Source organism: Sphaerodactylus townsendi, linkage group LG07, assembly GCF_021028975.2.
Source record: "Sphaerodactylus townsendi isolate TG3544 linkage group LG07, MPM_Stown_v2.3, whole genome shotgun sequence".
Taxonomy (NCBI): domain Eukaryota; kingdom Metazoa; phylum Chordata; class Lepidosauria; order Squamata; family Sphaerodactylidae; genus Sphaerodactylus; species Sphaerodactylus townsendi.
The window spans coordinates 64,727,938-64,752,202 of NC_059431.1; the positions used below are offsets into that span (position 1 = coordinate 64,727,938).

The 24,265-nt window shown below is 43.1% G+C and overlaps 1 protein-coding gene across 1 annotated transcript; it reads right to left on the reverse strand.

The window, feature by feature from the left end:
- Window positions 1-274: 274 nt before the first annotated feature.
- On the reverse strand, window positions 275-22,556 carry DIRAS2 (DIRAS family GTPase 2). The gene is made up of 2 exons (XM_048504169.1): window positions 22,015-22,556; window positions 275-4,194 (listed from the first exon to the last, which is right to left on the reverse strand). Exon 2 carries the CDS (start codon window positions 4,152-4,154, stop codon window positions 3,555-3,557), a length of 600 nt encoding a protein of 199 aa, XP_048360126.1. The 5' UTR covers window positions 4,155-4,194; window positions 22,015-22,556; the 3' UTR covers window positions 275-3,554.
- Between the last annotated feature and the right edge of the window lie 1,709 nt (window positions 22,557-24,265).

Here is a 24,265-nt window from a genome sequence, read left to right on the forward strand (position 1 = left end):
GTAGTCTGGAGATCAGATGTAATTCTGGGAGATCTCCAGGTACTGGAGAAAAGGAGCAGCAGTGGCGTAGTGGCTAAGAGCAGTGGCTAAGAGCAGGTGCACTCTGATCTGGAGGAACCGGGTTTGATTCCCAGCTCTGCCGCTTGAGTTGTGGAGGCTTATCTGGGGAATTCAGGTTAGCCTGTACATTCCCACACATGCCATCTGGATAACCTTGGGCTAGTCACAGCTTTTCAGAGCTCTCTCAGCCCCACCCACCTCACAGGGTGTTTGTTGTGAGGGGGGAAGGGCAAGGAGATTGTAAGCCCCTTTGAGGCTCCTGTAGGAGAGAAAGGGGGATATAAATCCAAACTCTTCTTCTTCTACTACTACCTGAAAAATGGCACACCTGTCTGAAGGGAAAGCTACAGAGGATGGAAAAACAACATCACATATAGCCCACTTCTTTTATAGGTTGGCCTTAAAATTCCAATGTGTATTTAAAATATTGATTGACTATACCGGTGTGGAGAATCAGGTTTGATTCCCTCTTTCACAGGAGCAGTAGAGTCTGATCTGGCGAGCCAGATTTGTTTCCCCACTGTTACATTTCCTCTGGATGACCCTGGGCTAGTCACAGTTTGTTCAGAACTCTCAGCCCCACCTACCTCACAAGGTGTGTGTTGTGGGGAGAGGAAGGGAAAGGAGTTTATAAGTCCCCTTGAGTCTCCTTACAGGAGAGAAAGGGGGTATAAATCAAACTCTCCTTTTTCTATCCTCACTGGAAAAACATGTCTAGAAAAAGGAAGGGCAAAAAAGATACCCTCCTGACTCCCCCACCAATAAAAGATACTCATTTGGAAGGCCTTTTCCATGGCAGCCTCGCAATTATAACAGTCTCCCTAGGGAGGTATACTGGTCACCTCATTATCAATTTTTAGGAAGCAGTTTTATTTTGGACTGCACTTTGGTTTAGCCTTTATTATTGGCAGTCCTAACTGGAATGTTTAGACTTTAAATGTTTTTATAATTGTTGTTTTATTGTGTTTTCATATTGTTTTATTTCTATTGTATATACTGCCTTGTATAGCCACAATGTCCTGTTCATCCCCTGCTTGAAAGAACATTCTAGTCAAATGGCTGTTGCCCAAAGACTACAGACTGTGAGCAGAAAGACAGTTTGGCCAGAAAGCACAAGTCCACAAACTCTATATTTTTCAGTACTGTATTTAATACATTGTTTTAATCTACTTTGATCTGATCAAAAGATGGGGGATAAATCTTTGAAAATAAGTACATGAATAAAAATAATAATTAATAAATGATACTATATATACCCTGATATCTTAATGACCATATATAAAAGTGCGTTTTAAAAAGTATTCATTCCTTTTGTTTTTCGTTTTTCTTGTTGGAGACCCAACTAAGATTCCATCCATAAAATGTGGAAAACTTTATTTTAGCATTGGCTGACAAATTAAACAAGCAGTCAATTATCACCATGCTAAATGCCACTGGATTTTTGACTAATAGAAGGAGAAGCCACCTAGGTTAAAAACATATGAAAGTCCTACATGTGTTTAGAAATGGTCTTTTAAATGCCTGTTCATTAGATTAATCACGACGAAATGAAATCAGAGACTTCTGAAAATGGGATAGACTTTCATTTTTGAGATTTTTACACTGGATGCATTCTTGTTTTGAAGATGAATAGACATTTTAAATGTAGTGGGAATGATTTTGAAGCATGTCCTCTGTTCTGAAAACATTACTTTCATCAGAATTTAGTGACTGTATTAAAATCATTTCCACTGTTCTTCAGTATGCCTCTCTGATGTCACTTTCGGTATAGCAATTTTCTTTACTTCTCTATTGGGAAAATTGGAAATAGTTTAAAGTCCAGATGGAAGATAGAAAGTAAATAGAAATGTCATGTGGCCTTATTCTGCAGACACTTGATTGCCTGTGGTTCTCTGTATTCATGCAAAAGGCTACTGAGATGAAAGGGTTCACAGCATTCAAGTGTTCATGAGCAATGTGTATTCAAAAATGAATGATGCACTTAAACAGCTTTTTGGTGACATTTAAAATGTAACAAGCATGCTATTTTTATGAATACTTAACTGCATCCTCCAGAATTTGATATACACAGTCTTGCCAAAATGTTAATATGTTCTTTTCTCAAGTTGCTTGTTCTGGTGCAAAATATAGCCTATACAATGCTCATACCATTTAAAAAATAAATACGCTTTTCAAATCTTAAATATTTGCTGTTGTCAAGGAGGTCTCTTTGTAAACATTAATATTTGTTTTTAAAGAGGCTGTGTAGAGATACAACAAATGATAACCAAAGAATCTATAAACAGATACAGAATTTTTCCAATGTATCACTTCTGCTAAGTGAAGGAAATAGTCACCTTCCACTGAAACAGGAATCTTTTGCCCAGTTAGAGAATTCCTTCATCCAACATAAATGCTTCATATCCCAATGGAATATTCTCCATTTAGTGGAAGGAGCCTATTGGATCCCATGCTTTGTGCTCATTTGTCTTTCCACCCCTATTTTGACTCAAGCATTGTAAGGTTACACTGCACAGTGGTTTCATCCCATGCATTCAAAAGCAGCCAGCCAAGGATTTCCTTCTGTGAGCCAAAACCTGTACATTCATACTAGAAAAATGCTGAATTTGGTACTGGAAGCTCTAGGCCACACAGTACTTTTCTTTTCCCAGGAGATGCTCTATGTATTACCAGTTTATACAACAAGGGATTAGCTGGTAGCATGAAAAGTTCCTGTGTCATTAACACAGCCAACCCAATTTTTCCATGAATAAAGATTGGAAAACTTTGCCTTTCAGTTCAGGGTAGTAATTAAAATAACATAACCTAATCATAGAACCTTTGAAAAGAGAAAGTCATTAGTCCACTTCTGTATTAGAAGATTAAATGCACAGTAAATTATGAATCATAGTCACTGGCCCAGTAAAATTCCGTCTTTGGTCAATGACATATTTTTCTTTCTGTTTCCTAACCATTTTCATATACTTCTGGACTGTTAATCAGTGATGTCTGAATAGTTGTCAGATGTTCACAGGAATAAAAATCAGTTTGGGGCTGTATGTTATTGAGGTCTGGAAGTATAGACAGGAGTTCCAAGGGAGGACGAAGCCCACAATTCAAACATTGCCAAAAGCATCATAAAGATCATTAATGAAAACGAAACTTAAAATAATGTAAGTGGGAAGACTACTTTTTTAAAATCTTAAATGTAGTGAGGGGTTTTCCAAATTTTTATTAACATAAATAATACATCTTTCATAATTCTATACATAGCATAGCATAGTTATGAATGTGATGTTTTCTGTGATCTTGAAATAAATATCACTGGTTGTTCAGAACTAATTTTTTGTCACTGGAGAATTTATAAAAGGGTTATAGTACTTTCACCCCACACCAGTTTTTAAATCTACTACATTTCTTTTCAAAACAGCTATTAATTAGATAGTCTTTCATGCTTTCTTACTGTCTACAGGTTGGAAACCTGGTTCAGTTAGGAGCTGAAATGATTGCTGTTTTCACATGACAACACACTTGCCTTTCAGCTTCTCTTTCCTCTTCTGCTGCTTGCTTTTTTTGCTGTCAATCTGTAAACTCACAGTCCTGCGTTTTTCCAAGTTCAGCAGCTCTTGGAACAACTCTTTCACATTGTGGTTTGTCTTGGCAGAAGTTTCCATAAAGGCACACTTCCATTTTTTGGCCATAGCTTCTCCAGCACTAGTCTGGACCTCTCGATTGTGGTCCTCATCATTCTTGTTCCCCACCAGCATGATTGGAATGCTGTCTATATCCCCTTTAATCTGACAAATCTGTTCATAGATAGGTTTGAGTTCCTCCAAGGACTGCCTGCTGGTGACAGAGTAGACCAAAATGAAAGCATGTCCTTTGGAAATAGACAAACGCTGCATGGCAGGAAATTGATGACTCCCTGTCGTGTCGGTAATCTGCAAAGTGCATATGCTTTTATCGCAGCTGATCACCTGCCTGTAGGTATCTTCAATTGTAGGGATATAACTGTCTCTGAAAGTACCTTTTACAAACCGCAGGACCAGTGAACTTTTGCCAACTCCTCCTGCTCCGAACACCACCACTCGGTAATCATTGCTTTGTTCAGGCATGGTTTTTAAAGGTATATGAGGTTCAGTAAAGAAAGAAAACCTACAAAAAAAGATATATAAATGACAGATCAGAAATTGTAACAGCATTGTTTGTTTTAAAAAATAGATAAAACAAATAGGTAATTTGGAAATATATTATCTGAAAACTAGTAGTGAAAAAACCCTTTTCACTCTTAATTTTAGATTTCTGTGTTCCAATGCAAAACAGAGCAGTAAATTAATATAAATTACTGTGTTTGTACTAATTCAAAGCATATATGACAATAAAGTAACATTTTCAAGCAGTTTTCACAGAGAGTTTTCTTCTTTGGAACGTGAAAGATTATCTGCCCATAGCTCAAATAAGTAACGAAGAGTCATGCACAGATTTGAACAGGTAGAGTATTCACATTTTGGAGAAAAAGCACATGGTTTGCAAAAATCTGATTCAGTTCATTCACTGATATCCCCCGTCCATTGTATTTTACAATAGCACAATAACCTGATACCTTCAGACTACGTTTGAGGATTTCCTGGGAACATCTGGCCAACTACAGTTGGAACCATCTAATTTTTACTTGGTTCTGTGAAATGTGTATGACTTAGGTATTACATCAAATAAATATTGTGGAAAACTGAGCCATTTATCACAACTAGACCATATTTTCATTTTTAAAATTTATTATTAGTTTTATATACCGCCCTCCCCCTGAGGGCTCATTTTTGTGGAAATGATAATATACCATTTTATCAGCGTTTAATATAATAAACAATATTGTTTTAATTAAATGTTGTAAAATAAAAGAAGTCTGGTGAGCAACAGAAACCGATGTCAGATATTATCAACTAACTTTCACCCAGCTAGGATTGTGTGTGTGGAGCTGAATATAAATCACAATCTCTGAAGTTTACAAAATTCAAATGTAATTTATAAATAAGCTATTTCTAATGTTTAAGATCACTGCCTTCTTTTCTAGTCTGGGACTAACCTTCTTTGTATAACCTCTTATTTTTCATAATTACCCTCAGAAAATACAACAATGTGAAAAATATGACTTTGTGTCCAATCCTAGCAGACTATAGGAATAGGGTTGCCAACTTCCAGGTGGGGCCTAAGGATCTTCTAGAATTGCAGACAGTTGGACAGAGATCAGTTTCCATGGAGACAGAGATCAGTTTCCATGGAGGAAATGGCTGCTTTGGACGGTAAACTTGTGTCATTCGTAGGGATGGCAGCCTCCAGGTGAGACCTGGGGATTCTCTAGAATAACTGCTCTTCTGCAGACTTCAGAGATAAGTTAACCTGGACAAAATAGATGTGTTGGAAGTGGACTCTATGGCTTACACCCCAATGTCCTCTCTAGGATCCATCCCCAAATATCCAAGAGTCTTCCAGCCTGGATCTGCCAACCCTACCCCAGCCCTATCTGCTGCCAGTGATCAGAGAGGACATGTCAACCTTAGGCATTATGGCTTTTCAAGGTTCCTCCCTTCCCCAAGACCTGCCCTCCCAGGCTTCATCTCCAAATATCCAGGAATTTCCCACCCTATATTTTGCAACTCTATGGCCTTTTCTGCACAGCCAGATTTGCGGGGCTGCATCGGAATGATTCATGCTGATGCCAGCCCTGGGGCTGTTCACATGAATGGGCCCACGAGCTATGCAGCTGGCAGAGCAGGCTCCGCACAGCCGCACAGCCCCCAAAATGGCTTCTTACCTTTTCCCTGGCTTCCATCGCTCTGAGGAAGCCAGGGGACTCACCCCCATGGCCAGAGCGATGGCTGAAGTGACAGAGGCCAGGAGGCATGTCCCCTGGCCTCCTCAGAACGATGGAAGCCAGGGAGAAGGTAAGAAGCCATTTGGGGCTGGCGCAGGGAATATGCCGGCTTCCACCTGCTGCCGTTGGTTCAGCAATGAGTGAAAGCTGGCATATTCTGAAAACCTTGCTTGCATCGTTTTTGCAGCACTGGTTGTGCGAAGCGTTCCTCCCAAACGATGTTTTACGGGCCAGAATTGGTGATTCTGGCCCGTGCAGAAAGTGCCTTTGTCAGAAGCTTTCTAATCTCTGATTAGAACCTAGTCTCTGATCACCCTCAGCAAAGCTAGGTATATTGTGGAACTGAAGTAATGTGCTTGTAGATGCCAACTTGCTGCCTAGTTGAGCCATTTGAGCAGAATATAAGCTCAGTGTAATGCATGGGACAAGAAAGACATTATAGATGCTTATAACAAATACAAGTGTGAATTCCCTGGGGTATATGAAAGACAAGTGGGATCAAAACTGCTATAGGGATATAAGAAAGGAACTAAAAGATAAAGTAGGCATCTTGTTCATGTCACAATACAGCCTACTGGAAGAAACAGGGATGAAGGTTATTAGAAGGAAATTTTCCCTAGATGATAACAATGACTAAAAATCTTAAAGACATCTGTTCTGAGATACTAGGACTATGGCTGTTTCTGCACAGCCGAAATACAGTGCCCCAGGGATGTAGCAGCGCCAGCCTTGCCACCCCCAAGCAGCCAGAAGACGCTGCTTCCAAACCTCACTCCCTGAGCAAGGTTTTTCGAAAGCAGCATCTTCTAACTGCAGCAGCTGGAAGGTGCCATTTCCCCCCACCGTCCCTGAATGTCATACCTCGTCTCCTGGCTTCCGGTGCATCGTAGAGGCCAGGGGACACACCCTCCTGTCCTGTGACTCCAGAGCCGCTGCTCCAGCCTGTGTGTGTGGGGGTGTTCCCTTGCCTCTGCGACGCGCCGGAAGTCAGGAGATGAGGTACGGCATTCAGCGATGGTGCAGCCTGTGCGAAGGCTGTGCCACCGCCTGCAGCCCTATCGGGACTGTCCATGCAAACGGTCCCGGGGGGGGGTGCGTCGGCATTGTTTATGCCGACGCACCCCCACACAGCGCCCATGTGGAAAGGGCCTGTGGTTCAGACAGAGCAGGAAAGAACAACAACACAACAAAGTTTTGCCATTGTGATTACAACTAACAGAACATAGCAGATGGTATGAGAAGCGTATCTTCAGATCTAGCCAAAAAACACCCCCCAACCCCTAAATGAAAATATCACAGAATCAAATGTCTGCCCATAGCACAATACAGTATGAGGCATGCACAATTTTTGTTGTTGTTGTTTTAATCTAGAATTCCTACTACATATATCCAAGGTTAAGAGGGAAGTCTTTAATTATCTGTTGGGTGTACTTAATGACATTGCTACCAGTTTTTTAGACTTTTATTTGTCTTTCCTTAAAAGAAGCAATGTCTTTTCCATGCAAACAATAGAATTACTTCATTGACTGGCAGCTGGATAAGGACCTGATTATTTGACTTTCCCTTCAATGCACCATCAGTTGGCTTCTCTAGTTTTATGGTCTAAATTTATGCATAGCCCTGGAGATATCAGTATCAATCTATGGGTCTTTTCCCACATGTACAGCTTACTACAGATTTTCCCAATCGTCTAGCTTTGTGTTTTGGAAATGTTTTCTGTGAAATTATTCTGCATAACTCATTTCCCTTTGTCATTTTTCTCCTTGTCTCTTCTGTTGCATTTACTCAACATGTTACTGCTGAAAACAAATTATTCCTAACTAGCAATAAAGCCCATTATATGAACAAATACAATGGGCTCTAGAAAACTTTTGGTGGCTTAACGGTGCCCAACAAGGGGACTACTCATCCTTCCTTTCCTCCCCACTTGGCCTTCCAATTTACCACAGATAATTAAACCCTAGCCTAATTATTCAATGAAAAAAGCTTATTTACAGATCCCCCCTTCCACACACATACAAACAGACAGGTTTGCCTAACTTTACAAAAGGGCTTTTCCAGTTCAGCTGTAGCTTAACAGAGTTTGCCCCGTGTTCCCAGACAGGATGTTTTTCAAAGCTCACCACAGGGACCTGTGCCTGGTAGGGAGAAGCACACTGTCTGGGGAGGAGGTGAATATGGCTTCATCCTGCATTTTTTCCCCTTTTCAAGGCTCTCTGCTGTGAGAGGCCCCTTCCACACAGCAAATGTTTAATGAGTTGCAGTCGGGATAAAGTAATCCATTTTCCTGTTTTCATGTTCACATGCATCCGTGCAGGCAAAGATTGCAGCCCACAGAAACAATCTGGGTTGCTGTCATGTCTTTCCATGGAGATGCGTCTTTTAAAATTTACTTTCCACTGATCTGTAGCTATGCAGGCATGCACATATGAACTCCCACAGCCATGCTGATGTCTCACTATATGACCATCTGCATAGATACACAAATGTAAGCTACAAAAAAATAAACAAAAACGGAGGTGAATAAAGTGCCTCCTGCCCAGCTATTCACATGCAAGTGGCTGAAACCTGGGATTTTTGAAAAGACTTACTAATGGCACGATTCTCAAAAAAACCTGGTTTGGGGAAAATAACATGGGGCAGACTCATTTTAGGGGTGGGATCTGTGCAAATTTTCCCCCAAAACGGGGTGTCAGGTGAGAGGAGACCATGGCTGGGGACGGTTAGCCCATGGGGTCTTGGTCCCGCAAGCAAACTAGGACAGCTTCACACCACTGCACAATCCAGCGTAAGGTGGAGAGCTCAGTCTTCCAATGTGTAATCATTGGAAGATGAGGCTCCGCAGGCGGGTGAGGATTACTGACCTGACAAGACCGGGATCCTGTCCTTCCCACCAGGGTTTGCCAGGCACAGGGCAGTGAGCTTTGGACCTGTGCTGGAGAAACTGATGGCTGTCCCCATTGAGGGGGCCAGCCCTTTATGGGACCCATCAGGGTGTCACCTTATCAAAAAGCTCAGGGACAGGGCTTTTGTCCAGCCTTGCAGCCATCAAGGGATCACCAGGGGCCTGTCAGCAAAGGTGCCGAGGAGGAAACGGGCCGAGAGGATCTTTGAGAACTGGCATGCAGGGTTTGTAGAATATGATGCAGTGGTCCCCATGGCATATCCCCTGAGGGCATGGCAGCTCTTTCTGCATTTGGGGAACATCTTCGGGGCCCAGGCAGTAGCCGGCAATGTGGCAGCCATGGATTATGACAAGGAGTTCCGTCAGAGCGCCTCACATGGCAGTGATATGCATTGGGATTTTGCCAGCGTGTGGACCATGATGGCCCAGCCCTATACCAAGCCCCTGGGAGGGTTAGGAGATGGGTGGGCACAAAGGGGAATGGGGCCTGCCTGGTGTGTTGGGAGTTCAACCGAGAGAAGTGCCAATGGTCCTGGTGCAGGTTTGAGCATGCATGTGAATCCTGCTTTGGGGCGCACAGCTGGCTCACCTGCAGCAAGGGGAAGAGTGCTCAGCCTTTTCAGGGAGCCCAGTCTGTGGCTGCCTCCGTATCTTGGAGGCACGGCGGAGGCACAGCAGGCTGGGGACCAGTCAAATGCAGCTACTGCATAATGTGGTCCCCCAAGGGGACTAGTGGCACCCCAGTCTGGGTCTCCACACTAATCCCATGGCTCTCCAGATATCCAGACTACTGGGCTGTGAGGTTTCTTTTGAAGGGGTTTACACACGAACTCCGCATTCCATACTCGAGCCCTTGGGGGCTGACCGACTGTGGTAATCTGAAGTCAGCACACAACATGCTGGCCGTGGTGGCTGCCAAGGTTGCAAAAGAGCTGGCCACAGACCAGGTAGCTGAACTCTTTGGGTCCCTTCCCTTCTGCCCGACTTGAGGGTCTCCCCTCTGGGAGTGGTCCCCAAGAAGGCTCCAGGCAAGTATCGCTTGATCCATCACCTGTCATACCCCAGGGGGGCGTCCATGAACAACTTCATTGTCCCAGACCTGTATTCAGTCAAGTATGCTTCCCTTGACCTCACAGTGGTGCTCATCAGCTCCTGTGGCCCCCGGGCTTTGTTGGCAAAATGGGACCTTCAGTCCATCTTCCAGCTACTGCCCATCCACCTGGCAGACTTCAGCTTGTTGGGATTTAAGTTTAAAGGGCAGTGGTATGTGGACAAGGCCATGCCAATGGGCTGCTCAGTGGCATATGCAACTTTTGAGGCCTTACGATTTCCTGTTCATGCACAGGGCGGCTACTGATGAGTGTGGCTCATGGCTGCAAGCCTTCCAGGAACTGGTAGTGGAGTTGGGGGTCTCCTTGGCTCAAGAGAAGACTGGTTCCAGTTGAGGGTATTCCACATGGCACTTGCACACTTGAATTTACCTCAGGCCAATTATGGGCTGCACCACTTTCGCATTGAGATAAACAGGTATATTATTGGGGAAAACAAAGAGTATGTAACATGTTGTTTACCAGGACTTTGCTGCATTGCCAGCTCTGCTGAGGCATGCCTCAGTCCACTGATAACTAGCTGCAAAAAAAACCTTTGCTCTGTAAAAGATAGGAGTTGGTCCGAGTAGTGGTCAATGCTGGCACCAGATCAATCTCCAGCAGTCAATTGAGTGGTGGCAAAATGTAACCAATTAGGTATTTGCAAAGTTAACTGCATGCTTGGAAAACTGTTTAAAAATTACTTTTTGAAATGTATACTTTGGGCATTGTTTTTGGCTGATTACAGCACATTGTCCTGCTATTATTGCAATAAAAGCTTGTCAGGCTCATTGAACCAATCCATGTGTCTGTACTACTATAAGACTATTGAAAATTTTCCAACATTACCACTCAAGTCATGGTCATTACATTTATTTATTTATTTTATTTATTTATTTATTGTTTCGATTTATAAACCGCCCCATCCCCTGGGGGCTCTGGGCGGTGAACAACATTCACATATACAATTAATTAAATCGATAACAACAATATAATACTAAAAACCATTAAAAGCTACTTAAAAACAGCGGTTAGCATCATAATAGGTGCCCTATTATGGCCAATTCAATTTAGATCACCCCAGTAAAAGAAAAGGGAGGGGTCAGGTTCCTCTCTGGGAGGATAATAGGTGGTAAAGTGCAACAGATGGTATGTGCAAGAAGATGCAGGGGGGGAAGGAGAGGGGGAGGGGGAAGGGGGCGCCACTCAGCGACTGGACACTCCAAAGGCCCGGTAGAACAACTCGGTCTTACAGGCCCTGCGGAACTCATCAAGGTCCCGCAGGGCCCGGACAGCTGGAGGAAGAGTGTTCCACCAGGCTGGGGCCAGGGCCGTAAAGGTCCTGGCCCGTGTGGAGGCCAGCCACATCATCGAGGGGCCAGGAATGTCTCCCAACCATGTCTGTATGTTACAGGAAACGCATGATTGACCCATGGTGGAAATACAACAGCATTTCCTGAGAATTTTAGAAACTTAGAATAAAAAAATACGTATTTCTAATGTGTTTTATCTACTCACGGTGTAGTTTTAAATGGATGTTATTTTAAAATCATTGCTTCTAACTCTGAATAGTGTAGGGTGGGGCTTAAAATAGTAAGCAAAACATTTCTTTAGCTTAGCTGATGTAAGTAGATATAAGGATCTAGAAATCTGGCTTGTAGGCCTTTTGCCTGTTTCAGTTAATGCAAAGGAGCTGCATCTTCAAGCAGAATGTCAGTCAGGAGGATTAATAATTCAAAAACAGCCTTTCTGGAGCATATTAAGTCCAATACAGGAGAGCTAGCCAAGTCACCCGGAATGAGAGAGGGAGCACAAGAGGCCAGGTTCAAAGAAATGTAATTAAAATTCTCTTCTGTTTGTGTTTTTTTTCCTGAGCAAACAAAAATGGTTACCCATTTTCTGTTCAGCAAAGCAGCTTCCTTGACAGGGCCTTAATCACTAGGCCATCCCCCAGTTAGCTGCTTCTTCATTAGTATGCTGGCAAATCTAATTGTGCTTTTCAATGCATTTCTGGGTAACCAGATAATTTCAAACAAGCACTAGATGTGTCGTGGGCTGCCCAGCAGCCAGCCAAGATTCCTCAGATGAGGAATACTGGCATGATGACCTGGCTCCATCAAAGTCTCAGCTAGCTGAATCTCCAGAGCCACAGTTGGTTGAGTCCTATGAGCAGCCAGAAGTTAGACAGGTGGAGGACAGTGCTGGCCCAAGCCAAGAGCAAGAGGACAGGGCAGACAGTTCCCCTGGCTCACCTGGTTCTGTGAGGCATCTCAGACAGCAGGGCCATCAGGCACTCCAGTGCCTGTTTGGAGGCCCAGAGACGCTGAAGGGACAGTTGTAGGTCAGCTCAGGATTCAAGCTGAGCAGGAATGCAGGCTTATACGAGGCAGCTGCAAACAGCAAGCATTGCAGGAGCAACTCTGTGAAACATCCTTATAGTTTCTGCAGTGCCTGCTCTGAATGTTTGGTTTCGTGGACCTGGACCAGATTGATGGACCAGTCTTTCCTTAGCAGCCCACAGCCTGGAGTGCACTTTGCCTGCTGAACTCTGCTTCTCCTTGTTCTCTTGACAGCCTTAAAGGCACAGAGCTGATATTTTCTCCCCCACTCCCTTCCCCTCCACACATACATGTGTTTTCTCTCTCTCTCTCTCTCTCTCTCTCTCTCTCTCTCTCTCTCTCTCTCTCTCTCTCTTTCTGCCGAAGTTGCAATTGAAGAGGAGAGGCTTGTTTTAAAAACAAGAGCCTTGCCTGAAATAAATTTTTAAAAGCCCTCCCAGACATCAAGGGAGGGTGAAAGCAGAGCAGGGAAAGTGAGGTGGACCCAAAAAGATGCCAGCTTGTACTATCCCTTGCAAAAACCCTCTCTGTCATTACTTTATATTGAAATATGGATTTCTTGATCTCTCCATATGTGCACTTTAAAGAAGTAGGAAGGAGCTGGCAACATGGAGGGGGGCAAGGTGGAAGGCTTCAGGGTATTTGGCAACTGAGGCTGTGCTGTGTTGAGGCTGGGTGGGTGGAGGAAAGACTAAACACAAATCTTAGACGGAGATGGAGGGGTTCTTTGCCCCATTATACATGTGAGAGATTAACCTCTTGAGCTCTTGATCAATATACTTAAGGAAGAGAGTGGAAAGTGAAAGTGGGGCTCCAGAAAATACATCTGTACAAGAAATCTTGCTACAGTGAACACTGACCTCCACTACACAGCAAAAACCTTGTGCGTAATCAGACGGTATATGCTTTCTGTTCATCTCCAAAATTAGAAGTGTATGGAAATACACTAGAGACATGCCATTAAGGAAATTCAGCTGCACCTTCAAGATTAATTTTTTTAATAATCCAGAACATTGGTTTTTATTAGCTGTTTCCTCCTTGAAATAATATCAAACTAGGTAAAAACTGATGGAAGAACTCTAAAGGATCATTAATCAATAAGTGTTATTTATGAAGAAGCCAAAGGTACAAAGACAATGCTGCCATTCTAGTTTGAGAATCTATAATCTTTCATTAGGCCTTGATTGACCCAGTCATATTTCTAAACTAATCCCTGTCCTATCACCTCACATTCCATAGTTCTTCCTGAATATAACTTTTTGAAGATGTCTCTAATGTAATGACCATAGTTTGGATGAATGTAAAATGTTAGAAATATTTTGTACTCAAGAATGATTTTTAAATATATCACAAGACAAGATCATGGAAATTTGAAGTTTCCTGGGCAAGATTTTCAAAGCCAAGAGCACAAGAGTTTGCAGAACCAAATAACAGAAGTATAAAGTTGTTTGCAAAACAGCTTGAGGAGCCCCCACTCAGCAACTGCCAAGATCAAGTTCTAAGACTAACATCTTAAAATGACTGTGCATCCTAAAAGGGAGAAAATAATAAGAAAACTGGGGAAATATTTCTCAAGACGTTTATATGGAAACTCTACTCCATATTTGTTGGGGTACTTAAGAAGAAAGGATATCTGCTGCAGCACCAGGACTGTGGTAAAGGAGGAGCCAGAGAATGCCCTAGGAACTTTGAGTTACCCACCAATAATTTTTGCACAAGTTCCTAATGATCTCTAGAACCTAAAATAGACATAAATATTGGACTTGGCCATGAGAGTTCAAACATTGTTGCTGTTAATTAATAAATAATACAAATATTGGGTTTTCCTTTAATGTTTTTGAAGGAATGGGTCATCTATAAATGAAAGCAAAAAATAAAAGGACATCACCAGTCACTGCGAGATGAAAATGAGGCCAAAGTTGATGGTGCAAATAAAGGAAAAAATATATTTTATTACTCAGCAAAAAATCTACGCTTTTCACCAGTAGGCTTCCTTAGGAGAATCTGTCTGTCAGCATTGCTTCAGTAGTAGCCTTAGCCTTATTTTCACCTTCCACCTAGGTGTGGGGGCAGACAAACAACTAGTAAGAGAAGTTGGTTCCAGCCTTGTCCTTCAGGACAATGGGATGGGCCCAGTGATTTGTTAAGTACCCCTTGATTCTGTGAAATGCAAGAGGAAGTGCCCAGAACAACTTTTTAGTGTGAGAGGAACTTTATATTGCAGCTTCAAAGATAAATGGCAAGGAGGCAGAGCCCAGCCACTCCATTATTCATTGATGACAAGGCTATGTTTCTGATTAAGCAAAGCAACTGGCATATTTTCAATGAGCAGCCATTATTCTTGTCATTCTGAAGACTAAAATAGTCAGAGAACAACCAGTTCTTGCATATTTCTGCTGAGCTAAATTTAATCACTGAGGAAGCCATACTTGTACCATCTATTAAGAAATATCTAACTCTGAAGAAATGTTTACAATTCTATCTAGAGCTATAGTCAATACTGGATTTGATGCAGTATTAATGTAGTGCTGTGGTAGAGCTCAGACTGGGAGACTTGGTTCAACTCTCCACTCAAGCATGACACGTACCTGGTGAACCTGTACCAGTCACTATCTTTTACCACAGTATATCTCACTGGATTGTTTCAAGAGTAAAATTGTGGCAGTTCTGTGGGCAGAGCTCAGAGAGGGTCTTGAGGCTTTAAGTGGATTTGGAGTTTCCCCTTTCTTGTCTATAAACTGACAGGCTGCTTTTTTTCTGGTTGACCAATCTAATTGTGCTTTTCAATGCATCTCTCATATGATTAGATGTAAAACAAGCACTGTTCATTGTGCTATATATATAGCATTTCCTGTTGCAAATATATCAATAAACAAATGCATACATAATGCACATATTATTGTTGAGAGTGCAAGGAATATAAATATTTTAAATATATAGCATATATGGAACATTGAAGAAAGCTGTATAGGCATATGGGAGTTGGAAGATCCAAACGTTTAAAAATCAATAACTCTACTGTGGTTACAAGTTTTCTAGGATTAAACAGTTTGCACCAGAATTTATCCCACTTTTTTGTTTGATTTTGTTTTAAATCAAAAACAGAATAGTGAACAAACCAACAATAGTGAACAAACAAAGATAATATATTCTGGTTCACTGCATAGTTTCTTTATTTTAAAACTACAGCCTGCCTGCCTGCCTGCCTGCCTGCCTGCCTGCCTGCCTGCCTGCCTGCCTTCCTTCCTTCCTTCCTTCCTTCCTTCCTTCCTTCCTTCCTTCCTTTCATCTCCCAGGTCTTGTAAATGAAAAGTGTGCTGCACATTTTGTGCTCGAAATTCAGTTCTCAGGCAGATGAGTGCTAATTTTGGTGGGAATCATGGAGGACAGAGAGCAGGGGTTTAAGACATCCCTCTTGCACTGTTTTTCTGATAGGAAATGCACCTGGGGACAGACAAATGATATTGGGCCCCTTGGGAAAACTATGAGTAAGCTTCACACAATGGGCAAATAGCATTGTCTCAGAAGTATTTTCGGTCAGAAAATACTTCAGGGAGAAATCATAAGCCCTTATACCTCATAAGCCCTTATACCTGATCCAAAATATCTTTTTGAGTCTGAATTCCAAGTATAGTACTCATAGCACACATCTGATTTCCAGCACCTGGAAACAACATGAGGAAAATATAACACATACTGCTAAACATTTTTTTACAGCTAAACTAGATGTTATGGCATCCAATAAATTTGACCCATGGACATTGGTGCATTTAAAAATGCCGTGAGTCCTCATCCTGGTTTTCATTCTGGCAGTGTGGTGGAACCAGCGTGGTGGATCTTGCTTCTTTCCATCTAGGTTTTTCAAGTGCCAAGTTCTGGTATAAGGGCTAAGAGCGGCAGGCTCTAATATGGAAAACAAGGCAGGGGTGCTGCGCCTTGGGAGAGGCTAAGTGCGGGGACCCAGCCAGTACCTGGTGCCCCCCCCCAATGATGAAATGGTGTGCGCCTTGGGAAATGGGATACCCCATGTAGGCCACACGTCTAACTTAGCGAGAGAAGAAAAAAGTTTGCATTGTATACAACATTTCTGCTTTCCAAAGATCATTGCTTCTGAGCTAGGGCAATAGGTTCTTTTAGGTGCTGTACTGATTTTCTTTAAATGTTTTGCACCACCAAAAGAGGCAGAGCTACCATAGGGCACCTTGGGAACAAATGCCCCAGGTGGCCACCATTGGTTCACGTGAAGGGCAGAAAACCTCTCCTCCTTCCCCCCTTGGCCAGGTCTGGTGGAGGCAGCTGCTGGGCACCTCTGCCTGGTCCTGCCCTGCCAGGCCTGGTGGAGGCCACAGCCAGGCACCCCTCGGCCACACCCCACCAGGCCTGATGGAGGCCATAGCCAGGTGCTCCTCAGCCCTGTCCCGCCAGACCTGGTGGTAGCCACTGCCAGTTGCCCCTCAGCCCCACCCTACCAGGCCTGGTGGAGGCTGTAGCTGGGCACTCCTCGACTCTGCCCCACCAGGCCCAGTGGAGGCCACTGCAGGGTGCCTCACCTGGCCTCACCCTGCCAGGCCCGGAGGAGACTGCTGCTGGGCACCCCTGCCCTGCTGGGCACCCCTGGGCACCCCTGCCGTGCACCCCTGCCCTGCCAGACCCTGCCAGGGTGCCCAGAACCACCACCGGCAAAGGTAAATGGAACACGGGGTGGCTGTGGGGGGGGGGGCACCCAGAGCTGGTGTTGCCCAGGTCACCATTTTCCCTGGATCAGCAAGCCTCCCTGCCCATGGATCACAGGTTCCATGAGCAGAGCAAGCTCTCCCAGTTCCCCCCCCCATTCCCAGCATGCCTTCCTGCCCATGGCAGAGCAAGCTCTCTCAATATCCCCCCCCCCCAATTCCCAGTAAGTTTCCCTGGCACAGACTTTAGGGAATTACAAATTGCTTATTGTATGTGTGCTACTAGATAGGACAGAATTAAGTTCCTGAAGGAATGGTGTTTGCCCCCCCCCCCCCCCCCAAAAAAAAAGATACTGAGTACATGGCTTGTTGCTAGAACAATTTCTTGAAACCTAAGGATTTTGGCCATATTTTTAAAATCTTTTTTTGGCAGCATTTTTGATGCTCTGTGTAAATTGACTTTTCTGCTTAGGGTTTATCAACTAGGCTGTTTGAGAACTCCCTGTCTCTCTCCCCCTCACTTTGGTTTTGTACCAATTGTTGAAATCCCTTCTATATCACTAGTCTTAAGGGCTTTTGTGTAAAAGTTAAAAGTTGCTACCTCAGTCTCTGCATATATACGAAGCCTGATGCTGCTTCTGCCCTGGAGTGTCATATGGGAAAACAAATGAAAGCCATTCGGAAGTGCCTTTTTGAGTCCTTTTATTTTATTTTTATATCTTTTTTACAGCAGTAATAAAACGTTTTTAAAGCATTTTGAAAACATCAAAAAAATTACTTTCGCTGTGTGGCATAGACTATTGCTGTGTTCAGATTTGTGAGTTGGGACATGTTCTGTAATGTGATGGTAACTTTGAAATGACCTGGTGCAAAAAATGGTGGTTTGGTCGTGGTGAGGGAGAGCAGTAGCCTACACAAAGGGGGGCACAAAACTCAGATTTTGCCCCAGGCTCCATTTCCCCTAACTTCATGGCACTTTGATCACCACCAACTTAATCCCACCATGATAGGTGGTGGACCACTAAGGCCCGCTTTCCGCGCGGAGAAGCGGAAGAGGCTTGGAGTCAAAGCATAATGAGCGCCCGACCCGACGACGTGCTGGAGGACCTTCCGCCAGATGGGCGGTCCCCAGAACACGGCTGGGACGACGGCGGCCGCGGAGCGCCATCGCTCATCGGCCGACCGCCTCTTCCCCCCCTCGGTCTCTTCCCCACTCACTTTGTCGCCGTTGTCGCCTTGCTGGCCTCCGTAGACCCGCCCACGCTGCCCTCCGACCTCCAGGGGTTGGAGGACAGCGAGGAGAGTGGCTCTTCCGAAGGACAACAGATGCATTCCCCGGGTGGTGTTACACAAGCGTTAAGCGACTGTGCCGCCGAGAATGCGCTGTATTCCAAAAACCTCCCTCCAGGAGGGAGGTTTTTGGAGGCGGCCTGAGGCTGCCCTGGGGGAGGGGGAAGGGAGCCAGGTCGGCGCTGCTGCGATTTGGCAGCGCCACCTGTGCGAACGGCTTCCTGGGGACGGTGTTTTTGCCATCCCCAGGGCGTTGTTATTGGCCCGTGCGGAAAGGGCCTAAATTACATATGGTTTATAACAAGAGAGAGGGTAATAACCAAGAAAACCCAGAAAGAGAGTAATCTAACTTGCGCTCTGTCTCTCTTATGGACTGTTTTTCATGCTAATGGAACTTGGGCACATAAGTCAAAAAACATTAGATTAGTACCTAGTAAAATACGCAAAACCTCTTCCCAGCGCTCTTTTAGGGAATACGCCGCCGTGAAGCCGCTGCCGAGCGAACGGCAGCGGCTTCATGCCGCCTCCCCCGCCCGGCACTTACCTTGTCCCTGGGCCTCCGGCGCATCGCCGAGGCCTGGGGACATGCCCCCCTGGCCTGCGCCGCTGGAGCAGGTGCACAGGGCCAGGGGGGCATGTCCCCAGGCCTCGGCGATGTGCCGGAGGCCCAGGGACACGCCGGGTCGCCCGGGCGCCGGCGTTCCGCAGCGCCGGCATCCCGCCTCTTCCCGGGACCATCCGTGCGGACGGTCCCAGCATCTTCGAGTCGGCGCGCAATGCGCCAACCCAGCCGTTTCCGCCGCCGTGCGGAAACGGCCCTAGTTTCTGAAGCAAATTCTCCATTTGAGAAGAGGGGTTTTTTTATTGTTCATCACAGTAACCCGACAATCTATTGCTGATTTTTTGTTCTTTTCTAATGGCTAAGTTTATTATAAGAAGGGGAAATAAAGTCTCATTACTGCCTGCCATTGATTTTTAATCAGAGCTTGAGAGTCTTAAATGAAAGAACCGTCTGCAGCCTGGAAATTGACATGCTTTTTTAATGCTGCTTCATTAGTGAACATCCATCTTAAAAAGACTGAAGAAGCTAGTTCTGCAATTCTCCAGGTTCCCTCTGACACAAAATCTCCTCCTGAAGCTTTAATGCAATGTCTATTAGGTGAAAAGAGTTTCAAGAATGTGCAGACAGGCCCCATGACAAAGGAGGTGAATTCTGCCTTCCCTTTCCCCATTGACTTCTGAGGCATTGCTTCAGATGTACATGAGGTAAATACATAGAAACCAGACTGCTTGTTTCAATTATAAAGTTCTTTCTACCCATTTAAGGATTTTATATATTTGCTTCTTTATCTTGCACAACAGGCTGAAGTAGGCTTCAATGGGTCTGAGATACCTCTTTTCTAAAAGCTAAAAGAAAACAAATCAGCAATGGCTTCAGTTTAAATACTCAGAATTTTTTCATTATTTCTAGAAATCAAAATAAAATATTTTGGTCATCACTGTCCCAAAGGAAATTGTAATATGGTACTAGAAAACAGTAAAATGCTTCTCAAATTATTTTTATTACCTTGCTGAATTTATTAATTTTATTATAGGTTCAATGACTTGTGCTATTTAAGAAGTTTGGGGAATTAACTGATTTTTTTAAAAAAATTATTCGCCATTCAAGAAGCCATTGCAAGTTACATGGTGGCCTCAAATAATCCACTGGAACTAGTCCATTCCAACAAAAGTTCTACCATGTAACTTCCATTGTTTTGAGTTGGATTTGTACAAGTCACCCACCCACTCATGCTGCATTAAATTCAATGGAGATTATGCAGCCAGAGAGCTTGGAATATTCTGCCCTTTGTGAATATATATTTTAAACTGTTATCCCATCATTCCCTGTGCAGAAAAAGGAACAGAAATAGAAAGGAGTTTCTTTTATTTTCTCTTTTAACAGCAGAGACAATCACTACTTCCCTGAGGTACAATTTAAAAAATAAAATTTTGAAGAAGAAAATACAGTACTGCAATGATTTTTCCATAGCACATTTGAAAATAAAGACTTGTAGCTGAGAAAAACACTTAACATCATATACAGCTGTGAAACTTTACAGATTGAGCACAAAATTCCCAGATAGAGCTCTAATGTAGCTAAAGTCAATACTAGTCAAGACCTTTTATATAACCCCCCCTCCCAGAGTTGAATGGCTTTTTGCAGATTAGTCTGGCCTCCTAAACTACTCCCCCACCCCAAAGATACTTGTCCACTTATTTGGATCTCTGTATATTGAATACAGTGGGAGATGGGGGAAGAGTGGTCAACAAGAAGGCCCTCATCTTTATGTCCTAGTTATCTGTTAAGCTGTTTTTGGAAACAGAATGCTTGACTAGACAGACCATGATGTTTGGTTCTGCTGTTATGTTCTTGTCTTGAAACCTACCAAGGAAGGCAATTTATTCTTTTGCTGAATTTTAGTTCTGAGGTTTTCCTTAATGTAGTTCCTGCAACTTTTTATGTATGCACTTCAGTGATTAGATTGTTTCCTGATCTTTTCTTTGACATCATTTGAAAACTCAGTATTGACTCTGCAAGCCATTAAAGCAATTCATCTAAGGTGCAATAATGACAGAACAGAATTAGTTATTCCTACTGGAAACTGCTCTGAGCAGTTTGGGAAAAGACTCAAACTGAATAAAAGTCAACTATTTTTTAAATATATACATATCAGACCATCCAATTCTTTTTAAATGGGATAACATTTGTGGCATGAAGATCCATTTTCTCAAACCACACTAGACACTGTATCTAAAGCTAATTTTATAATAGTGCCATATTTTTTTACTTCAGTGGAGGTGAAATATTTTCTTAAACAGCAGTGTGCCAGTATCCAACATTCTATTCCATGACCCTAAAGCTGTCAAGTCAATGTTCCAATGTAGATAGGTTAAAAAAAATTCTTAAATGTTCATGTTTCACATTGCTACAACTTGGCAGCTGGACCATCACTGGTGATTTTTAATTCAGATTTCCAAATGGTGGCTATTATATTATACAGAATGGTGCCCAACCCATGATTAAAAATGCACAGTTTCAGAGACACTGGTAATTCACTGTACACCATAGAATAAGAAGGACTATAAAATGTACAATAAAAAAACAGAACCAGGAGATCAAATTTTGAAACCATGGGAAATATGGAAAACAGGTACAAATGCAAGTGACTATGCATTTAAATGATAAGAAATGTAATGAAAAAATGCAAGAAGTATGAAAATGCATGTTACAAATCATAAATCTTCAGTATAATTTATAATAACCTGGGAAGAATAATCAGTTTGGATTTTTCAACCAGACAATTTATTTCAAGGCAAGAAATTATTCATACTATTAAAATATAAAAATTAAATATGAATATATTAAAATATAAAAAGTAGTCTATAGCAGTCTATGCTCATTATTTCCATCTCTAAACAGCTATGTTACTTTTTGGGTTGAATATATACAAATACATTTGGCATAGTTTAAACACAGAGTGCTAGGAAGCAGAATAAATCACCCCATTTTGAGAGATGCCAAAGTATAAAGTTCTCCCTCACTAGCATTCTTATGCATTCCAAAATATCATCATTTTCCAATTTCCCTGTGCACACACTTCAAATGATTTATTATTTGCATCTCTTTTCAAATACGCTGATGGGACCAATTATTGATTTGCCTGAGGTAGACATATTCTGCAATCAATGTCAAAAGGTATCTTTTTGTTCATTCTGAAACACACAAATATAGACAGAGTTTAAAAAAAATACTGAAAAATGTTACCTGAGAATAAATAAATCTGATATTCTTCAGTTTGTGCTTTCCATAGTCATCAAGGAAGCGTCTTTCAAATGTGGCTAGTAGCCAGCTGGATTTATTGTTACCGATCTTGAGCTCAGCTTCTTGATTCTCCTTAGGGTCCAGTTGGTGGCTGATCTATGGTGCTTCAGTCACACTGATGCTAGCCTGCTGTCTTTCTCATTGCGTGCCTGCCTGGGCTGTGGTTAAGGCTCGTCTTAGAAGCAAGCTTCCTCTTTCTCTCTCTCTCCCTGTGGGGGACCAGCTATAGTTCTTGAGGCTGCTTCTGCTGCTGTTAGGAGCTAAATGGCGACTGCAAATCTGATATAAGCTTTTAACTGCCATCTACTGAATGAATGTGGAATGGACATCCAAGGTTTTCTCCTGATTTTTTTTTATTTTTTCATCCCCTGCCACTTTAGCAAAGGTTGTAATTTCTGCCATGCACTTTGCCCAGCCTAGCTGAAAGCAATTATCTCTCTCTTAATCAATTCTGTCCCATCTTTATCTCTACACAGGAGGGGAGACCTGATTCTATAGTCTTCTCAAGCCCACACGGTCATCAATGGACCACTTTTTGGATTATGGGTTAAGTAACTGTAATGCATGTGCACTGAAGGAATTTTACAGCAGCAAACCACTTGCCCCATAGATTTCTTCAAACAGAGGTGAAAGGAGTTGGTCAGAAAGAAAAACATATGTTATACAATCAGTGCTTAATATCTAAAACTGGAGGGACAACTGCTTAATCTCAGAGGTGTGGGATCCAGGGCCAGTTTGATGCCCAAGCAACCCAAGTGGCAGCTTGTGGCAACAAACTGGCAAATGCAGCACAGAAGAAGAGGAATGCACCCAATGCCTGTGCTGCTGCTGCAGGCCACCTTGCTCCCAGTGAGACAGTGTGGGAAAAACATGCTTTGTGCAAATGCTGCTGGAGTCCAGGGGAGTTGAGTCAGGGGAGGGATTTTAGTCAGGGGAGGTTTTTCCAGTTGTTTACCCCTCCTGCAATTTATTGCAGATCCCCACTTTACAAAAACAAATTATACAGTTGTTTATAAACTAAATGACTTTATTAATTTAATCGCTGAATAAGTCACAACTTCCCAAATCAACTTTTTTCCTTCCTTTCTTTGTACTTTTATTAGCATTTTACAGCTATATGTTCTTAACACTCTGGGCATATTTAAAGTAGTTCTATGAATAGTCAAGGATTTAACACTTTTTTCTTTCGTGAAAAGAAAAGTGTATTAACATCCCCTGTTGTTCCAAAGAAAATTTAAATGGCAGAACAGAATGCAAAGAAGGGATCTTGTGTTTTGCCATGTAAACGATAGCCATTATAAGTATGCCAAAACCCCATTTCACAAACATTGGTCCATTCCTCACAGCCAAAAAGAGACATACTGAGGATGCAAAATGAGGTGGCTTGGAAAGGCACTTTGACTGCCTTTTTCCAAAGATGTCCTCTGGACACCCCATTTTTGCTGAAGACATCTTTTAAAGAAAATGCTTTGAAGCATACTTTTGGGGAGGCAAGTCGTCCACAAGGTCTCCTGCTGTTCCATGTGAAATGCAGCCCTTGAGACATCTTAGTTTTCCTGCCTGATCTCCTAGCCCACCTGCACCTTTTCCCCTTCCACTTTCAATTCTTGTGTTGGATGGCATGTTAGGTGGATTCTCTGCCTGCCCGCCATGTTGTGAAGTTCACTAAACACGATGTATGCTTTCCAAAGAACACTTTTTCTTCCTCCTCCATCTGTCCTGTCCACCATGTCCCCCTTCTAAGTACAGAAATGCATACCTACTTGTCTTCCCCTCAAATTGCAGCCCCCAGTTCCCCTTTATTTTGTTTTAAGGATTTTAAATTTGAAACTACATAGCCCCGGCAGGGCGTTTTTGAGTATGAGCTCTCAAGTATGAGTTCAAGAGGGTCATCTCTCACAACTTGTGATCCGGGAATAAGCCAACAAGTTGCCTCTTCTTCAGTAAGCTGCAGAATCCTGGGAATGGGGGGGGGGAGCAAATTTGAATCTAAAAGTGGAGGTTGGTCCCCCTCCCCAGAAGTCACCCCTAGGTCAGTGGAACTCTTCTCCCACAACATCTCCACCATCAACTGGAAGAGCATTTGACCCTGCAGCTCCTCAGATCCAGGTAAGGAGCTTTTGACCCTGCAGCCCCTCAGATCCAGGTAAGGAGCTTTTGACCCTGCAGCCCCTCAGATCCAGGTAAGGAGGAC